At 49.9% G+C, this 19,480-nt stretch overlaps 7 protein-coding genes across 7 annotated transcripts; 3 read left to right on the top strand and 4 right to left on the bottom strand.

Annotated features, from left to right (window-relative positions):
• Positions 1-1,323: 1,323 nt before the first annotated feature.
• TRV_01306 (uncharacterized protein) lies at positions 1,324-1,521 on the top strand (the record flags this gene model as incomplete). The annotated part of the gene is made up of 1 exon (XM_003024492.1): positions 1,324-1,521. A coding segment is annotated over one exon (198 nt), but the record flags the coding sequence as incomplete, so codon positions are not given.
• Positions 1,522-1,676: 155 nt separating this feature from the next.
• TRV_01305 (uncharacterized protein) lies at positions 1,677-3,485 on the bottom strand (the record flags this gene model as incomplete). The annotated part of the gene is made up of 2 exons (XM_003024491.1): positions 1,677-3,361; positions 3,452-3,485. The coding sequence occupies 2 exons, from the start codon at positions 3,483-3,485 to the stop codon at positions 1,677-1,679; spliced, it is 1,719 nt and encodes a 572-aa protein (XP_003024537.1).
• Positions 3,486-3,566: 81 nt separating this feature from the next.
• Positions 3,567-4,482, top strand: TRV_01304 (uncharacterized protein; the record flags this gene model as incomplete). The annotated part of the gene is made up of 3 exons (XM_003024490.1): positions 3,567-3,773; positions 3,970-4,332; positions 4,426-4,482. The coding sequence occupies 3 exons, from the start codon at positions 3,567-3,569 to the stop codon at positions 4,480-4,482; spliced, it is 627 nt and encodes a 208-aa protein (XP_003024536.1).
• A 257-nt stretch (positions 4,483-4,739) lies between these two features.
• TRV_01303 (uncharacterized protein) lies at positions 4,740-5,352 on the bottom strand (the record flags this gene model as incomplete). Its single annotated transcript, XM_003024489.1, has 2 exons — positions 4,740-5,063; positions 5,254-5,352. The coding sequence occupies 2 exons, from the start codon at positions 5,350-5,352 to the stop codon at positions 4,740-4,742; spliced, it is 423 nt and encodes a 140-aa protein (XP_003024535.1).
• Positions 5,353-6,664: 1,312 nt separating this feature from the next.
• On the bottom strand, positions 6,665-7,006 carry TRV_01302 (uncharacterized protein; the record flags this gene model as incomplete). The annotated part of the gene is made up of 1 exon (XM_003024488.1): positions 6,665-7,006. The coding sequence occupies one exon, from the start codon at positions 7,004-7,006 to the stop codon at positions 6,665-6,667; it is 342 nt and encodes a 113-aa protein (XP_003024534.1).
• A 4,872-nt stretch (positions 7,007-11,878) lies between these two features.
• On the top strand, positions 11,879-13,426 carry TRV_01301 (uncharacterized protein; the record flags this gene model as incomplete). The annotated part of the gene is made up of 4 exons (XM_003024487.1): positions 11,879-12,123; positions 12,178-12,979; positions 13,040-13,103; positions 13,224-13,426. 4 exons carry the CDS (start codon positions 11,879-11,881, stop codon positions 13,424-13,426), a joined length of 1,314 nt encoding a protein of 437 aa, XP_003024533.1.
• A 367-nt stretch (positions 13,427-13,793) lies between these two features.
• On the bottom strand, positions 13,794-17,314 carry TRV_01300 (C6 transcription factor, putative; the record flags this gene model as incomplete). Its single annotated transcript, XM_003024486.1, has 4 exons — positions 13,794-15,014; positions 15,077-15,323; positions 15,514-16,119; positions 16,185-17,314. The coding sequence occupies 4 exons, from the start codon at positions 17,312-17,314 to the stop codon at positions 13,794-13,796; spliced, it is 3,204 nt and encodes a 1,067-aa protein (XP_003024532.1).
• Between the last annotated feature and the right edge of the window lie 2,166 nt (positions 17,315-19,480).

Below are 19,480 nucleotides of genomic sequence, written 5' to 3'. Positions count from 1 at the left end.
CTACCGTCAAAGTTGGTAAACAGGCGAAGAAGATGGAAAGAAAAAAAACTCTTTCACCAGAAGTTGACTTTTTCCCTTCCCTCGATTGGATGTCTGGTTAACGGTTCCTCTCTTGCGTCTTTGAGCTTGACTTTGTTTTTTTCTTCCTTTTCCCTTTTCACTGCTTCCCTCCTCCCTTCGCTCGAACCGAGTGACTTGCTTCTTCGTCTGCGGCCTTTGGGCTTGCCACCTCTTTCGCAGCCTCCCAACCAGACTTCGGCTTTCGTCTCGATGTGGGTTCAGCAGACTGACTGACTCGTTTAACTGTGTCTTTGTTGCGTATCTTCGACCGACCGAGTGCGGAGGCGAGATGGAGAGTGTGGATGTTTGTGTTTGTGGTACGGGTACGATCTCGTGTATTCCTTCGATCTTCCTGATGGCAGCTGTATCAGCAGCCAGTTCCCCCTCCGCACCAAGCCAGTACAGAATACTCGTAGCAAGCAGGCTACTTTAAGTATGTATGTATGTATGTCGTGTCGTTGAAGCAGGGCTTGACGCGACTCAGCCCAGCCGTATAACTAGTTCATATAGCCGCGGACAAGACCTCGAGCCTCACCTCACGCGGACGCAGACGCAGACGCAGACGTAGACGCAGGCGCAGGCGCAAAAGTAAGCGTAACAGAGTATGTAACCCACGCACGCGTCAAGAAAGTATCAAAGTATCGAAGTAACGATCGGCTCGCCAGCGATGATGTTATGTTTGTTTGTATATACGCAGCCAGCACAGCGCCTCAACGCGTCCACAACCCGCCCTCTCAAACAGCCGATATCGATAGCCCCAGCCGCCAGCCTATCGATAAACGACGGTTAGTGGCCCCGAGGCGAAACAAGACGAACCAAAACACAGGGAACGGACTAAAAAAAAACTAGTTTACCGAGTTACGGAGTAAGGATATGTCACTGCTGGAGACGGCCGGATCGATGGCAAGAAAGGCGAACGAGCCAAACCCCGGATTTCTCAGTTTGCAGGGCTCCAGCGGGAGGGACTTAAGACTTAGTGACTCTGGATGATGGAGACATCGACTGTCTGGCCGTTGATGCGAGCGCGTGGATGGCGACGACGGGCCTTTTGACCGTCTTGGAGCTGGGGCCGAGACCGAACCATGGGTCGGCTGCTCGATTTTGCTGTCTTCTTCGTTCCTCTCCTCGTGGCAGGGAGTCTTTTTTTTTTTCTTTCTCACAGGGCTGACAATGTTGCTGTCTCTCCCTACTTCTCGCTGATCAGTTGTAATCTGTATTTCTATGATGTCGTAGTTGACGTCGTTCGTCGTCGGTGGTTTTTAGGTTATGTATCGGAGTTACAGGGTTTTGGGTGGTGGCGGCGTAAGTTACGGTATTTTACGATATCAATACTACGATGGACTCGGTGGAGAGCAAAGAAGGGAAAAGGAGAAGAGAAAGAAAATAGTATTTGGAAACATCCCACAGCAGACACTTGGACAGATGGACAAAGACAAAAACGATGAACAGACAAAACGATAAGACGGATACGATGAACAAAAGTAAAAAGTAAAATATACATGGCTGACTCGACAGATTGGAAAGACAAACTCGTAGCATCGTCACGAAACGCGGAAAAAGGTAATGGTGTAGGTGGTATAAGCTGAACAAAGAACGCAGCCAGTCGGTCGGTCGGTCTACTGGCCCATTTTCTCGTCGCCGTCGGTGTCGGCTCCGTCATCGTCAACGGCCATCTTGAGCACAGGATACAGGTTCTCTCCTGCTTGCTTGGCCTCTTCCTCGGCATCGAGCATGGTTGTCGTGCTTCGGGCAGTGGGGGTAGATGGGTTCTCCTGATCTTCGTCGTCGCGTGGCATCTGACTATCTCTTCCTTCCTCGTGGGCCACGGCAGCGGCGGCGATCGCTTCCATTCCATGCATCTTGATGCTGGGGTACTCTCCGGCTCCGGTAGCGGCGTCAGATGCAGATGTAGTAGATGCAGATCCAGGGGAAGCTTTGTCGGTCTTGGCGTCTTCCTCCTTGTCGGAGTCGTCCTGCTTGTCTTCATCGACATAGTCACCGTTGTTGAGACGTTCGAGGACATAGTCACGTAGTCTCTGTAGCAGACGCACGTTCTCGACCCATTGCTGCTCACCGGCTGGCTGGCGGTCATCTGGTCCAGCAGCAGCAGCAGTAGTAGCAGTGGGAGTAGGGGTGGATGAAGGGCTTCTACGGGGGGCAGCATCTTCGTCCATGTCGGCCGAGGCACGGCTGAGGGCAGGATCGATGACGCTGGAGGACAGCTTAGCTTCGTCCTTAGCAGCAGCAGCAGCGTCAGCATCACGCTTGATGGAGGGAGTGGAGAGGTCAATGTCAGGACGAGCACGCTGGAGCATGCCGCCAGTGTAGCGTCTTCGGTCATCATCAAAGATGCTGCTCAGAGTGGACGGGGGAGCGGCACTGGAGACGGTGGTTGGGTATCCCGATGAGGAGAGGCTGTCCTGGCCCGTTGTGGCGGGTAAAGTAGGGTACATTCCTGCCGTTGAAGGGTGATGGGATGGGGACATGCCATGGCTAGAGGCGAGCGAGATCGGAGAGCGGCCAGAGGTGTAGGACTGGGCGCTGGAGGGAGGAGTGAGGGCCGGAGTGGATGCGAGAGGGGATCTACTGGCAGCAGAGACAGAGGAAGCAGGAGTGACAGCAGCAGAAGTGGACATCATGGAGGCAGTGGTAGCCGCCGGAGTGGTCGTAGCGGCAGTGGCGGTGGCATGAGGGTGGTGGTGTGACTGGTGGTGAGTCGGGGGAGAGTTAGTCGTGCGGTAACTCAGGGGACCCTGGACGTAGTGGGCACCAGGCTGGGCAACTCCTGCGGCGGCCACGTTTTCATCACTCTCGTAGACGGTGGACTGCATCTGCTCCAGGAATTGGTCAATGTTCATCAGGTCAGCTTTGGTGCGCAGATTGCCCATGGGGGGCAGATGGTAGGACTGGGTCGGGATGGGTCCGGCGGACTGGTAGCCACTATGGCCGCCACCGACGCCGACCATGGCAGGCATGGGCTGGTACTCTGGCACTGCACCGCCGTGGGTCAGAGGCAGCGGGAGGCCATGGAGGTTGAGCAGACGCTGGCCTACGGCGGCATAGGAGGTAGGGTCGAACTGACGGCGCTTCAGGTCTCCAAAGAACTCATTGAGGGCATCGTAGCCACGCTTCTTGCTCTCGTAGGACGCCTGGTGGGCAGCATCGTGGCCAACGGCATAGTAGACGTTTCCATACGAGGGATTGGGCTGCTGCTGGGGGTGCTGAGGCTGGTAGTACTGTGGTGGAGGGTGGCCGTAAGCCTGGGGGACCGGACCGAGTGATCCTTCAAAAAAGTGAGCTGCTATAAAAAGTTGTCAGCCCTGAACACATCACAATAGAATAAAATAGAGCAAAATAAATAGAATAAAAATAGGAATAAAATAAAACGTACGCTTTCCGTCAGGCCCAAGACCGACGCCAAACATGCCGGTGGGAGGCTGCTGTCGCTGGCCGGCACCGGGCTCCGGCGACCGCATGAGGACCGAGTCGTCCGCGTGCGTCTTGACATGTTTCTTCAGATCCTGGGGCCGCTTGAAGGCCTTGCCGCAGAAGTCACATTTGTGCGGCTTCAGGGGCACATGGACGCGGATGTGGGAGGTGATGTGGTCGCGCTTGACGGTGGTGGTGCGGCAGTTGGACCATCCACAGGTCAGGTTGAGGTTGTTGGTGCTCTTGCGTCCGACGTGGCGCTCGCACACATGTTCCTACGCCCAGTTAGCCATTGCATCACAACACATAAAGAGAGAGAGAGAGAAGGATAGAAGGAGAAGCATACGTAGAGAGCCTCTGGAGTCGGGCAGAGTTCCTGGCAGCCCTGCCACTGACATTCGAGCGAGCCGGGCGCGCTGGGACTGTTGGGAGCGACCTGCTGGACTCCCGGGGGCGCGACGGCGGCGGCGGCAGCGGCAGCATGCTGGAGACTCGTCTGGACAGGGACGCTCTGCACTGTCTGCGAGGCCGGCTGCTGCTGCTGCTGTCCTTGCTGCTGCTGCTGGCCCTGCTGCTGAGGTTGCTGCTGTTGCTGAGGTGGTTGCTGCTGGAGAGATGACGCGGACTGCATCTGGCTCCGGGGCTGCTGTGCCTGCGCCTGCGTCTGCTCTGGCTGCGAGCCCGCGGCCGCCTGCTGCTGCTGTGACTGCTGCTGCTGCGACGGCTGATGCTGCTGCTGCTGGTGCTGGGCGAGGGCGGAATGGTCTTGGTCCTGGGTGGAAGACATGGCCGCCAAGCAAAAGTCTTGTCGACGCTGGGCGAGCGAGGCACCAAGAGCGGAAAGTCAGCGATCGAAGAGGAGGGCGACGAGGGCGTTATAAGTCCAGAGAGTCAACGCTGAAAAGAAATCGTCGCCAGGAAGTAGTAGTAAAGTAGAAGAAGAAGAAGAAGAAGAAGAAGAAGAAGAACGCCGGTGCAGCTGAGCAGCGATGAGAGGAGGACGCGAGGAGAGACGGGACGAAGGGGCTGAGTCGGCGAGGGAGGGCCTTGGCCTCCTTAAAATAAGTGAGTAAGGGGAGCGCGGAAAGGCGAGGGCGAGACAGACAGCGCTGACAGAGAGAGAGGGAACGGCCAAGCCTGGGCGGGCGGAGGGAGTCGACAGAGACAGAGATAAGTAGCAGGCAGGACTCCGTAGCAGGCAGTAAGCAGCAGTGCTAGGACGAGAGCTGGACAGGAGGGATGGACAAGTACTAGAGCAGTCGCTGAGGTCGGCGGTTGGGCAGGAAAGGCAGGACAAGACAGCGACAAGAACGACGAGACGGTGGGAGAGACGGAGGACGGCCAAGACATTTAAATAAGTAAGGCGAGGCAAGGCAGCTTTCCTTCTTTTCTTCTGCCGCTTGCTTGCTTGCTTGCTTTCCTGCCTGCCTGCTTGCTTTCTTGCTGCTGCTGGTGCTGCCAGTGGTCTCTCTCTCTCTCTCTCTCTTCTGTCTCGCTGGCCTTTCTTTGCTTTTTCCTCTCTTCGCCTTTTTCTTTGCTTCTTCCTGTCTTTCTCCTTCGTCTCGTCTCTTCTTCTTTTTTATTATTTTATTTTATTTTATTTTATTTTATTTTTCTTCGCTTCGTTGCTTTTTCTGTAGTGCTGACATAAGCAGATGTGTTACTCCAAGGGACCCAATGAGGGCGAGAGCGCCAAGCCAGGCGGAGCCAAGGGCGGCCAAGGACGGCCAAGGACGGGCCAAGGGGATGAGTGCCAAGACCCACTGCCAAGAATACACAAGCGAAGTTGCCAAGGTTGGGCCAAGGGTGCCAAGCCAGGTGCATCCCTGCTTGAGACGCCGAGGTCAGCCGATGATTAGTCATGGTGATTTAAGTACTTAAGCAGCGAATAAGGACCCGGGTGGGGCGTCTTCAGCCAGTGCTTGTCCTTGCTTAGTCACCCCCCCATTCCATTGCTTAATATTGCTTCTTTGCCACATGTGAAACGTTGTCAAGGAGGGAGGAGGTGATGGGTGATGGGCATACGAGCGTACTGGGTTTCTGATAACTATGCTAGATTCTAACAGGGCAACTGGATAAACTCAAAAGGTGTTTCATAAGGGTCTACCTACGTATCTAGAATATAACTTACTAGACTGCCCAACTGGCATCTTTTATATAAATGTCCACTTTCCATGTATACATTCACCAATAAATACCAATTTAGCAAGCCCACACTGGTGGTCAGTACTGATAATATATATATATAGATAGATATAGATATTGTTGCACGGAAGAAAGGAGATAGATTATTTCTTCCTCGGCTGGTCGATCCTAGCACGAAAGGAATCCCAATCTCCCAAGGGCAGAACATGTGCCTTGAAAAAAACTCCTCTAACCCCTCGAATGTAAGCCCATTTAATCTACTTATTTATTATTTCCGAAGGGTGAGAGCGTCATCGTCTTTCAACTCTTCTCCTCATTCCAGAGAGTCTGAGTTCTCTTCGCTGAGATCAACACAACTTCTCCAAGGGAATGCACGGGTGGGTTAGATGGACGAGTATCATTAGCTGCATGACAAATTGCACTCAGTCCGAGGTCAACTGACGATCAGTCATCCATAAGTTGAGGTTGTTGAACATGGTCGGTTGCAGACTGTTGGTTAGTCGGAATGAAGCTGATATCTTACTCTGTGAAGCGTCTCTGGGGACCGATTAGCTACCTCGCCCAAGGGTTCGTCTTTGGAATTGGCGCGTCGACGAACCCTGCTGTTGTCGGAGGTTGTCGAACATAGTTGGTTGCAGGTTGTTAATTAGTCGAGAGAAGCTGATATCTCACTCTGTGAGGCGTCTCCGGGAACCGATTAGCTACTTCGCCCAAGGGTTCGTCTTTGGAATTGGCACGTCGACGAACCCTGCTGTTGTCGGAGGTGGACGTGGCTCATAGCCTATTGGCACTTGACAGTGAACGTATGTCCTAACGTCATAACCCTTATGGAAGACTGCCATGGGGAAAGTCAGTTGGGTCATTGCGGCCAGTGCCTCGACTGCCCGTGGTTTGAAACGCTTTGTCAGGGCCTCTACCCATCCGGCTTGTAGGGGGAATGCAGTAATTGCTCGTTTTTCCATCTCAGTCAGCTCGATGGTATACCATTCAAGAGCTTGACCTCTCAAGCTAGCTTGAACGTTGGACCTCACTAATTCTTCACCTTTTGTGAGTCGATCTCTGGAGGCCACTCTGTTCTACCATCATAAACTGCCCTCATTTTCGATATATCTAGGGTCGGGTGACCCCACTTCGTCTTCTGGCGAATATGGTTTCTGGTCCCTGGATCGTCACAGACATGGACAAGACAATGACAAGAACGACGAGACGGTGTAAGATACGGAGGTCGGCCAAGACATTTAAATAGCAGAGACAAGTCGAAGAAGGACAAGGCGGCTTCGCTGGGTTTCCCTCCTTTCTTCTCCTTCCTACTTGCTTGCTGCTTTCTTTGTTGCTGGTCACACTGTAGCCCATGCGAGTTCAAACCGATCATTCTCGGAATATCTAGAGTTGGAGATACCCAACACCTCTGCTGGCGAATTTGGTTTCTGGCCCCTGGATCGACATAGACGTGGACACTGTAGCCCATGCGGCTGGCGCGGTCTCCTGCGCTACTAAAGCGCAGACATACGTGCAGCTCCTTGTCTGGAGGTCTATCCGTTTGGCTTTCGTGCGTCGAGCATCCACACATATGCTAGGAATGGTTAGCTTTACCCAGAAGTATGTTGGCCGCGGGAAGTTACAAATACCTACAATACTATACAGTACTCGGGCTTCACCATCTTGAAGCCCCCTTCGCTGTCTGGTTGCGGTAGTCTTTCTGGTCCCTGGATCGACTTAGACGTGGACACTGTAGCCCATATGCCGGACGTGGTCCCCCTGCGTTACTAAAGCGCAGACATATGTGCAGCTCCTTGTCTGGAGGTCTATCCGTTTGGCTTATGGTCGTCGGGTGGGCATCGGCGCTGTAGTAGAGGTGGTTAGCTTAAGGTTACCCAGGAAAATGTTTGGATGGCTGCCGGAAGCTATGAGTACATACCATACTATGCAGTATTCTGTCTTGACCTTCTTGATGTGCCAAGCAAAGCGGAGCCAAGCGCGGGCAAGAACGGCCAAGACTGCCGGAAGCTGCGAATACATACAATACTATGCAGTATTCGGGCTTGACCTTCTTGAAGCCCCCTTCGGTGCCAACTTGGATGATGTCACAGTGATTGGCGATATACTGGGACATCACCCTCAGAGTCACTACCATTCGACCATCTTCGAACCTGTGGTACCACTCAATTCTGAGGGCTTTGTTTATACCCTCCGCGCGGTATTTCATCTTACACACAGGCCACCTGCCTTGGAATTGCAGTTTCCAGCTGGCACAGTGATTGGCGATATACTGGGATATCACCCTCAGAGTCTCTTCCATCCGACCATGTTCGGGCCTGTGGTGCCACTTAATTCTGAGGGCTTTGTTTATACCCTCCGCGCGGTATTTCATCTTACACACAGGCCAATCTGCCTTGGGGTTACGTCCAGCTGGCAAAGCCGGGAACTGGACTAACGTGTCGTTTGACGACATCCCTTCCTCTTCTTTCGTCTTTTCTTCTTTATTAGTTTGTCTTATGCTCTCTTGAAAAGCCTGTTTTATGATATACTGCGATATCACCCTCAGAGTCTCTTCCACCCGAACATGTTCGGGCCTGTGGTGCCACTCAATTCTGAGGACTTTGTTTATACCCTCCACGCGGTATATTATCTTCCACACAGGCCAACCTGCCTTGGAGTTGTTATTTCCAGCTGGCACAGCCTGGAACTGGACCGACATATTGCTTGACGACATGTTGTTTGACGACATCCTTTCTTCTTGATCTTCTTCTCTTTGTTGTCCTTGCTGTCGTGTCAAAAGAGACTTTACCCCGAGATCACCTTAGAATGATGGAGGCGATAGGGGCTATATTTATAAAAACAATGATAGGCCCCGATCTAGGTCTCCTCGAGAGTTTTATTAACTGCCTCTGCGCAGTATCTTAGCTTCCACGCTGATGGTATATTGGGGTAACACACTAAGGTGTCTTCCATTTATTTTCCTGTGGCTTGTGATGCCACTCGATTCCGGAGGGTATTAGGAAAACTCCTCTGTGCGGTATTTCATCTTCCACACAGGTCAACTTCTCATGTCATGTCCAAGCAGTCGTCAAGCCCTTGGCGAGATCGCATAGCCTGCCCTTCATGCAGCACCCTTGACCTGAAGGCCTCGAGCTGGCGCAAGCCTGGAGCTGGACAGGCTTTCTGGCTAAGAAAGACAACTGGGTAAGGGGTACAACTGTTCCATGCGGACGTCTGGTCAAGCCTGAACTCTGCCCACAGGGTGTCGTAGCGAGCGTCCAGTGACTCCATCAAGTCGAGCTGGGTGGGTAAGACAGACAACTGGGTAAGAGGTAAAACTGTTTGAGGGGAGGGATGTGTAGCTGGAGAGGAGGTTGTAATTCTTAGATAAAATATTCAGGTCGAGAAAAAAATTTGGATCTGGGGGGCCTTAAATATTCAGCAGATGGCAGCATGGCCGTGAATATAGCACTTCACGAACGGCAGTGACGATCCTCCAGTGAAGTCGACCGGTGAAGTCGCAACTTGACGCCTGGCGCCTTCCCCACAAAGCCTATCTTTCGCACACGCACTCTGCAGATAACCCCACGTCCCGGTTGATTAGGAAACCGACAACTTCATCGAGTTATCAAAATCCTTAGAGCTAAATCCAGTACCTAATAAGCTGTAATCAGGCCTTCACATTCATTTACTAGATACTTAGATTCTTAATAAAGTTCAAGTATTTAATACATCATAAAACTTGGTTACTCGGGACGTGTCATTAAAGCGGATGTGTCATTAACGCGCTGGTGGAGATGATGATTAACCATGACAAACCTAAAATAACTAACTAAGCGCCGACGTGATATATCTCCGACTCCCAACAAAAGCCTGGTCAATAATGATAAGGAATACTAGGGGCGCATAGCTAAGGGGCTGACATCTTAGAGGGCATCTGAGGAAATGAGGAAACAGTTCACGATTCTATCTCGCCCATGGATTCGTCCTGGGTGCTGGGGCGTCGACCAGTCTTTCCGTTGACGGCGGGGGGCGCGGCTCGTGGCCTGGTGCCCATCGGCAATCATAAGCGTTGGTTTCCGGGGGCCACTCCGTTCTTCCTTCGTACACGGCCCTCATTTTTTCATCATCGGGAGTTGGGCTGGTCCATGCCGACGGCTTTCGGCGATGCTTTCTAGTAATGGGATCAACGTATACGTGCACGCTGTGTCCCCTGTGGTGGACCCGGTCTCCCGCGCTGCTGAAGTGCAGGCTTAGATGTAAATCCGTATCCCTCTTTCTGTCCGAGTGGCTGATGGTCGTCACATGAGAATCCCCACTATATTAAAAGCACTCGTAGTTAGCTTGACCCATCTTCTGGAACCCTGTTGTAGATACTCACGTAACAATGCAGAATTCGGGCTTCAGGTCCTTAAAACCTCTTCCATGAAATGATAAAATCTCATCACAAGGGTTGCAGATATACTCATAGATGACTGAAAGGGTCTCATTCATCGCCTCTTGACTGTTCGGCTCGTGGTGCCATTCAATCCGGAGTATCTTGCTCACCCCTTCCGCACGGTAGTTCATCTTCCATACCGGCCAGTGTGACTTGGGCGCACGAATTCCCCCTTGGTTGACCTGGGAGCCTGGTTTCTTAGGAGGCGCAGGGCGTTTGGGCGGCTGGGAGGACCGCATCGCACCTCGTTGTGGCTGTTTGGTGCGCAGCATTGTGCTTGGAGTTGAAAGGGGTAACGGAAGGATAAAACCTATGCGCAGTTGGGCTTGTGTAAAACTTGTCTTTTTTGTCTTTGTATTCCTGTTTGTTGGCTGTGAACTGTCTCCCAAAACAACACAGGATCAGGAGCTGAGATGGTAGTATTTATAACCTGCCGAGTCAATGCTGATGAGTGCCGCATTTGACGGACTATTGTGAAATCTGTCACAGTAATGCATGAATTGTTGAAATTCCGACAATAGATCTATTTACAATCATCATCCAATTAATCCCCCGCCCCCAAACTTTCTTCCCCCTGCCTTGCCTTGCCCGGGCGCTTCAAGATAAGTTCACCAGAGCCAGTAAATTATCGGAGCTATGCCACTGCATAGGAAAAACAATGGGAATACATCCAAAATTGACAGCAACCTACCCCTGTACATTCTATCATATGTTCTTCGGGTATGCCGGGGGAGGGGAAGTAATGGACGGAGTATAGGCGCTGACTCTCACATATTCCATATTGAGAGTGGGTATCGTATCAGGTTTTGGATCAAATGATCATTTCTATGGCTCTCAGGCACCGAAATCAATGCCCATGCATGGAAGGTATGTCTGGGGTATCTTTGGAAATTGCTCTTATGCGCCGTAAGCCAATGAATCAAAGCTTGCACACGGCTCATCATGTCTTGGCGGCTACCCGGGTAAACGGTACTGTTAAGCGCCGCCATCGCTATTTCGGGATATCCAAGGCAAGGCAGCGGAGAAGGAGGTGTGATAGGGGCCATCCAACATACTGGGCGTGGCTCTGCACGAATAGGCATTCAGTGGTATTGAGAAGCAGTTTATCAATATGCAACCGGATCCATTTCTTCGCCCCTCCCATTCTCAAGCTATTCCTCAATAGTAAGTAGAATAACACTATGACTGCTGCGGCACAGCAAGGGATGAGGTTGGGATGATGGGGATATATTTGGAAGTTTGCGTTTTTGGCGCCTATTTAACTTTTATTAGTAATGTCCATTTACGGACTAGTTAACTATAGGTCAACTAAATTACGTAATTAACTAGTTAACTTGTTAGTTAGAGAGTTCGTTATTGAGTCACGAACAAACTTGGGTGAGTAATGAATAGCATGCCACCACGAACATGACCTCGTTGAATCGTCCTGTCGCTGCACATCACTCAAGGACACAAAGTCGAGGTCGGCCAGTCGGAACAGCACAGTGCTCGATAGGCCTCAGTGGAAGTAAAAGAAAGAAAAACGAACCTCGCTTTTTTGAAGATCCTTGCTGATTCAGATTGTGACGCCAACAAAAAGTCGATGAGAGCCAACCAAAATAGGATCCTTGTCAAGTTACGCCGCCCCTTCAAGCGCCGGGGTGGAGTGTGACTCGATGCACAGATCCTTGTGAGTTGGAGGAGCAAATATGTCCCTGGGCGCTATATGATCTTGAAATTCTCTGCTATATAAGGAATCGAACACATCCTACCCAAGTTTCCATCACACAACCCATCTGATTCTCAGTTTGCCCAGAGCCTTTCGTTTTGTTCTGAATTCTAGCAAGCATGATACAAGAATACCCCATTGGAGATGTGGATGCGGGACAGCCTAGATGGGTCCAGGAATATTGTGATGCGGAGCTATGCGAGGGCATTCGTGAATACTCATACGGACAAGCTGGTCTCTGTCCCGTCTTGATCGGTGACATTTTAGGAGGTAAAAATATGCAGGATGGAAAAAACTGTTCTTTCGAAGTTATTGGAAAACTTGGCCATGGCTCATACTCTACTGTGTGGCTGGTCAAAAACAAGTGCGTTTCTCACCCGGCTCTGTTTCTCACATGCTAATTAAGAAACTGCTCTAGGGAAACTGGAGTAAATCATGCTCTCAAGATTTTGAGATCAGAGCACAGCTCTGCTAATAATATTGAGCTAAAAATCCTGAGGGATATCGGTGCCCTTCAGTTTTCTTTCTTCTATACTCATGTGCCGACGAATAGGCGGCACCTTTGTCTCGTGATGCAACCGTCTGGATGCACACTTGCACAAAGGAGCTGGGCTAGTGATGAGTACGAGGTGCTCGGTTGTCCATGGGATGTTGCTTCTATATCCATGTTCACGGAAGCACTCTTGGTAAAAGTATTTTCGTTTCATGAACTGGGGATATATCACGGAGGTACGAACAGTCTCCCCGCCTTGAACAACAGAGAACAGTTACAGTTTTTGACTAACATACTTATGCTGCCATTAGATCTCAGCCCCGGAAATGTTACCCTGGGTGTATCTGAAGATGCTTTCACTCCTGAAGCCATGCAGAAGACGTTTGGGAGGGACTTGCGGGGTACAGTGTTCCTGGCACTCCCCCCTCGGTCAAAACCCCAGCCCCCCATTCCCCCATGCCTACCAGCTTACATCACACGCCACGAGCATCCCTTGGCCTCTGACGGATGGGACTTCTCTTTGCTAGAAATCATAGACTTTGGACAAGGGGGTCAGTTTGATTTGTTTGTCTCAACTATCAATTGGTATCGCACACTAACAATTTTAACAGGTTATGAATCCAGGAAAACTAAGTTGATGGGCACACCGTATTATCTCCCACCTGAGCACAATAATCCAAAAGCTCTAGCATCTATTCAATCGGATTTATGGAGCTTGGGCTGCGTTGTATGATTATATCTTCTTCTTCCATTATTGTACTTCAGACTGATGTTGGGTCCGGTATAGCTCTTCTATGGCTTGATGCACGAGCATCTATTCTGGGTAGATGGGAGTCTAGAAAAATATCTTGGTATGTATGCACTCTTATGTTGATATTAACCTTTTTTTTTTTTTTTTTTTTTTTCCCTCACTTTAACATCCACACTGTTCATTGAGGCCTTTTCACTAACATCCCAAATTTTTCATGTAGCTGCCAATGATGAGGGGCAAGTATCTATCATTGATGGCCGGCTGAAAGGCCACCCCGTCTTTCAAGAGCATATCCAGTACAGGAAAATTACAAGCAAACTACTTCAGTCTCTTATACGAGCAGATCCCAGAAAACGAGACAAGCGAAGGGCAAATGAGATACTGGATAAGTTGATAGATTATGCGAATGAACACCTGGATTAGAATGGTGAGGAATAGGATGGATGTGGTATACAAAACTAAAATCAACTATATGGTTAAGCCAGGATAAATCTGTTTACACCCGATTATCTATACGCTGCGTACTTTTAAATCTTGCTCCCTCATATGTATAGCGCATAAAAATATATGTAATGTCAAGAATGTACACGCTTCTTGAAGAGGACATGAATCGATGTCTACGCACTCGTGTTTTCAAAGGGTATCAAGGGTATAACGGGGAGAGCAAGCAGGGGAAGCATAAAGACGATGGCATTCTGTCTCTTGGGGGTATATGCAGAAAGTTAAACTGGGGATAAACCATAAAAAGGGAGCAATCGCTAGAAAAACTGGGCATTCCACCATAGAATCATTAGTCCTTGTTTCCAGCATTATTATCGTTATTGCTGCCATCGCCGTTCGAATTCCAGTTTCCCCATTGAGTCCAATCATTCGACGGTACGCCCAAATTTCCATCTCCATTTATATCTCCACCAATGTTAGTGCTCACACCACCAAATTGGTCTAGAAGGTTATCAAATTTCATGTCTGTGTCTAGGGCCATATCTAGGCCAGCACCAAGACCCATCACAAAGTCATCTGATGCACTTTGGAAAGAGGGGTCCGCTGTAGGGTACTGGTATGAATTGTTTGGGGCCCCTTGCGCAGCAAGGTTTTGCCAGATGAAAGAATGGCCGGGGATTGTGACAAGGTCGGGGTTGCCCATGAATTGGTAGGCATTTGTATTTTGTTGGGGCTCCGATGTTGGGCTTTGTGTATTGCCCGGGAAGGCGGTGGATACTGCCTTTATATGGGGAGGCAGACTGCTGACTGAGGTTGGGTCATGAGAGGATGCTGGACTCACCATGGACAGCCCGGGGGTAGTTGCAAACGAAGGTGAAGAGGACACGTTAGATTTATTCAAGCCATCCCTGTCCATTACAGATTGTAGGGATGAGTTTGAAGAGAACATAAATTGACCTTGGCCACCATTGCTGTTATTGTCCTGTTTAAAATGGTCGTCTTCCAAGGTTGACATTGGTTGGGTGGGGTAGGCCAACGGGTCGTCGGAAGGGAACATCATCGGCATAAGATCAGGCAGAGGTGCTGAGCCATTAAATGGCGGCGAAAATGATATATCTTGTTTGGGTGCGGATTGTGATTGCTGGTTTCCTGTGGCTCCTACTGTAGCCAAAGATGGTGATGATATGTGAGTTTGTTCAGTATTAGCCAGTGATGAGACCCGGGGTGTAGAAGGAGATGGGCCAAATAAGCTTTGCATATCAGCCGTCCATTTGAAGGGGCCATTCGAGGCACTATTTGCGTTCTCTACTGACATATCTCCAGCCGGAGAATTTTGAACAGTAGCCTCTCTATTTGGTGTAACGTGCAATGGGAAGGTACTTGCTCGTTGTGGTAAACTTGCATTAAATTCTTCAGGCGCTTTCGTCTGCAGGGGTGGTGTCTTGTTCCCGCTTCCTGAAGAACTGTTTGAACAAATAGGAGTGGGCGTCTGAGTACGCTTCCGGTTGATTAGCGGGGACGAAAGAGCCTGCCGATTTCGAAGTCTTTCCGGAAGATATTTAAACATAGACTAGAGATAATGTTAGTTCATTTGCGAATAACATCGAATTCATACGGTCAAGGGAGACTTACATTCAAACTCTGGGCACATCGATCTGCAGCCATACTCTTCTTTGCGAGGCCAGCTAGCACATTCTTCCCCTCCAAGGCATCTTTCAAAATTCCGTCCTTGGCCGCTGCAGATTCCGGGTTTTCGAGGATAAAGAAGAGGAGCGTTAAGATAGCAAAGTAAGTTGTATACATCGTAAACCAGTACGATCCGTTGAGAAGCTGTTTCTTTTTCATACCAGCAGTGATATGAACAACATTACGCGCAACACTAACACAAGCAGCGGCACAGGCATAAGATCGTTTGTCGATTTCTTGGCCTTTGGAACCACCAGTGACATAATGTAAGAAAGGCCGATACATAACTAGCTGAACATGAGCGTAGCATATACGGAGGAGTTGCCTCATTCTTGGACCTGTCAGCACATGCAAAATCAATTCTCCAACATATGGTCACTCACCTCTCCACTTCGATTGCCGCTTCACCACCGGGTCTATAGGCATCAGGCAGCGCCTCCATCCATTTCTGAAGATCTCGTTCAAGTTCTCGGATCTTTGAATGGCTTACCATATAGGTATGGTTATCGCCGTGTGTTGTGACTTTGACAGGATAAATATATTTCATCACTTTCAACATGATATGGCCGAGTCTCATGTGCGCATTTGCACCTTGCATTAGGCAAATGTAGTTCTTTGGCATAGGCAAGATGCCATCCTTGGTGATAAATTCGTCATCGACAGCCATAGGATAGGTTTGGTCGATGTCATCTTCACTCAACATTGATGGGAGGCCGAGGATAGTGCTGACATGGACATCCATCTTTCGAACTACCCAGAAAATCCGTTTGCGAGTTTCGAGCTCAATGGGGTTGAACTTGACAGAAACCGAGCGGTGGAGGCCAAGACGGACAGCAGCACGGAGCGCAATTCCAATATAAGAATAACAAGTTCTAATATTGGCAGAGGCTTGTAGAAAAAGGATCATAAAGCAAACAGCTTGAAGAGAGGTTAGATCACGACACTCGGTTATATCAAGCAACTGTCGACCAGCTTTAAAATATTGGAAGCTATTCTGATTGTTAGTTTTGAATTGACTCAGAAAGTACGAAGAAACTTCAATAGGAGGAATTACCCTTGATCTACAGCACTTTCATAGCCAGATTTCTCCAAAGTGCAGTCTCCCGGTCCTCGAAACAGGCATCCGACAGCAAGCGCAAGATATAGAAGCGGCAAGAAGCTATTCTCCTCATTTGAGAATTGTTCTAGCGGAGTATCATATATACGGTCGAACATTGCCCAAAACGATGGTTTATGCAAGAAACGCATTATACAACACGCATCTTCAAGGGCATGAGTGCAAAATTTTCGCGCCTCCTTCTTCGATGGTAAGTCATGGACGGGAGACAAATGTGTGTCGATAGGAGACTCTGAAGTTGATTTCATTTTCTCCAGTCTGAGGGGCATCCGAGGGAGCTTCTGTGGCAGCTGCCCTTCCGGAGCAATGTTTCCTATTTGCTTCCGGACTCTTCTCACAAAGATAAGCCCAGAGGAATGACCGTGATAATCCCAATGTCCTTCATCGTCAAGGTCAAGAGAGCCCGTATTATCCACCATCGACTCTAGAAGTGATTCGTCGCACGGTTCTGAGGCTGCCGGTAACTTCGGTTCGGGCTTTCTAGGGGGCTCTGGCGTATTATTTTTGAGGAGAGCAAGTATTTCTTCGACGCAGCACCCGTCATATCGAGGGTCATCAAGATCAATCTCGGGCACAAGTGCTCTCAGGAGCCTTTCGGCTTTCTGAAGTCGACTTTCGAGGGCTTCGATATATTGAGGGGCAGGATTTTTTCGTCGGTTTGACGGCTTGTCGTATGTGCATTCTGGTATCAAAAACATGATTAGCCACCGGCTTTTTCGCACAGGATTAACCGGAATATATAGTTTGTATATAGAAGGAGTCATACCGTAACTATAGACAGTACAGTGGGTACAAGGTTGCTTGCCGTCGCATTTTATCTTCTTACGGCGGCACTCATCGCAGGCTCTTGTGACTCTTCTTCTTTTTTGTACTGTTATGGCCAGTGAGGACTGGTGTGAGTCGGTAGCTGGTGTTCCCTCTGTCGTCACAGGTTCTTGCGTTGCGTCTGGTGTTTGGCCATGATGGTCCTCGGAATTGTCAACCTCGCCTCCGGCTGACGCTGAGGATTGCTCTTGAATTTTCTGTTCCTCCTGCGGCGACTGCATTGTAATATCTTCAGAGACCATTATGTTTGAATGCCTCACAAAGCACCCACAAGCTCATTGGGGGCGGCCAGGAATTAGATAGGGGTTTATATCGTCGTCTTCACTACTGCTCGTGGTGTCGAGCAGGAACATATCCAGGCGCCAGGGTATACTCCTGGAGCTCGATACTAGCAACACATACTGGGTTAGCACAAGCAAACAAAGGGCGGTTATAAACTCCGCGGCCACGAGCATTCCCCATGTACAATTGTTTTTTTCTTTTGGCCAGCCTCATTGAATCAATTAAGCGGACAGATGCTCATTCGACTTTCCTCCCCTCTCTGGCCAGAAGAGAGTTCACCAGCGGAGTTGACGTACCAATGATAAAGATTTCCCCCGCTGATTTGCTACCAAGATCGACAAGCAAATGCAAGCAGACGGGCGACTCGTTCGTCTATACGCTCAATATCGTAGGGCGAGGACGAAAAAGAAGGAAGGAGTGTGCAGGCGCAAGGATGGGTGACAGATACGACCAGCAAGTTGAGTGGGAGTTTTTATCAGATGGAAATGACTCTTTGATGTTTCAACCAACACTAGTAAGGCTTGCTCGGATGGCAGACTAAAAGTTTGAACAAGCGCGACCCACAGGGCAAGAATGTACTTGGCCCGTTGATAGGTGGATACAAGCTTTCGACCTTTGCCTTCTAACGGGGAGCGAAGAAGGAAGAAAGGCGTGCACGATCACCGGATTAGAATCAAGTCCCAGCGCATAATCCCTAGCCTGCAAAGCAAGTAAGCAGCAAGCAGGATAACAGGAGGCGCCGAAGCTTGCAGGCAGATTTGGAACATCCACAGCCGGGGGGTGGACGCTGGACCTCACGAGCGAGACCGCAGCTGGTTGCTCCGATGATTGTCAGTCTTAACTCCGACGACTGGAACCGAGGGAGTTTGAATGCATGTATCCAGACCATCCATGCAGTGGGTTTGTTCTCCCATGCAGCCACGGCGAGATGAGAGCATGGAGAGAACAATGCAAATGTCGCACAGCTGTGTCGTCTCAGGCCAGGGAGGTGCAGCAGCAACGCCTTTGGCTCTGCGCTTTCGTCCTTGTCATCCGCGCCCATGTCGTTGCTTTGCTGCATCTCGCAACTCCATCTCCGGGAGCTGCATATGCTGACTAAGAGTGCCCTTTCACATGACTTGCTTTCTCATTGCTGATTGGTCCATCGGCCGGAATGAGATTTTGCCGCTGTATTATATAAGCAATTCTAGAATTAGAACTGCCCGCTAAGACTTCCATCCCCTGGCAACTCCTGATACAGTGGAAAGCTAGACGTCACTCAGTGGTGACCTCCTAGATCCGCGACCGCCGGCCAGACATAATCCCGTGCTAATATCAGTGCTATATATTTCTCGAAGCGAGGATGGCTCAGGGTGGAAAAAAATGATGTGAACCTGAGGTGTCATGATAATCGATGCTGCATGCTCCTGTTCCAGGCAAGCCCCCCTGCAAGGACAACGGAACGTCCAAACAGGAAAGTCTAGCCTGTAGACATCGTCTTCTTAGAGTCATGGGTTCGCTCAGAATCTGTGGTGCTTTCGGCCGGGCTTTGGTGTGCAGTGAGGGAATGGCCGGGGTTCAGGTTGTTTGAGCATGGGCTAGCGTAAGTTACCGATGTGCTGCATGGAAGAGAGGAGAAAAAGCATAACAGCCCCAGGCCGTTTTCTTGCTGCTTGCTGTCAATTTTAGAGACTGCTCCGCATTGCTGAGCGCTGTCACTCACCATCCTTGACCATATTACCCCGTGCGCACATCATAAAAAGTAACAATACTGAGTCTCAGCCCTGGCCTGTTATACTCATTTATGCTGGGGCTCGATCGATGATGGAGCCGAGGAGAACGACAAGCTTTGCGGCTGTCCATCGCAACACACCACGCTCCACCACATGGTAGACCCGATAGCGGAGCGGCATGCGGTGTCGTGTACGGGATAAGGAGGTATCGGGATGATGTTTTATTCCGTGTAACGCTCGTATCTCTTTAGTTATCCCGATCAAGGTACTTATTTTGGGACTTTTGGGCGCTCCGTCGATGTTTTTCCGCAGGAAGAAGAAACGTTAGTTGTCATTGACTCGGAAACATGCTTAATTGATGCATACCACGTTCTGGGGGAGAGTTCATGCCTGAATGCCTTCTCTCTCTCTCTC

Source organism: Trichophyton verrucosum (genome assembly GCF_000151505.1).
Source record: "Trichophyton verrucosum HKI 0517 chromosome Unknown contig00110_1.f1.exp, whole genome shotgun sequence".
Classification (NCBI taxonomy): Eukaryota; Fungi; Ascomycota; class Eurotiomycetes; order Onygenales; family Arthrodermataceae; genus Trichophyton; species Trichophyton verrucosum.
This window is presented reverse-complemented; position numbering and strand designations above follow the sequence as displayed.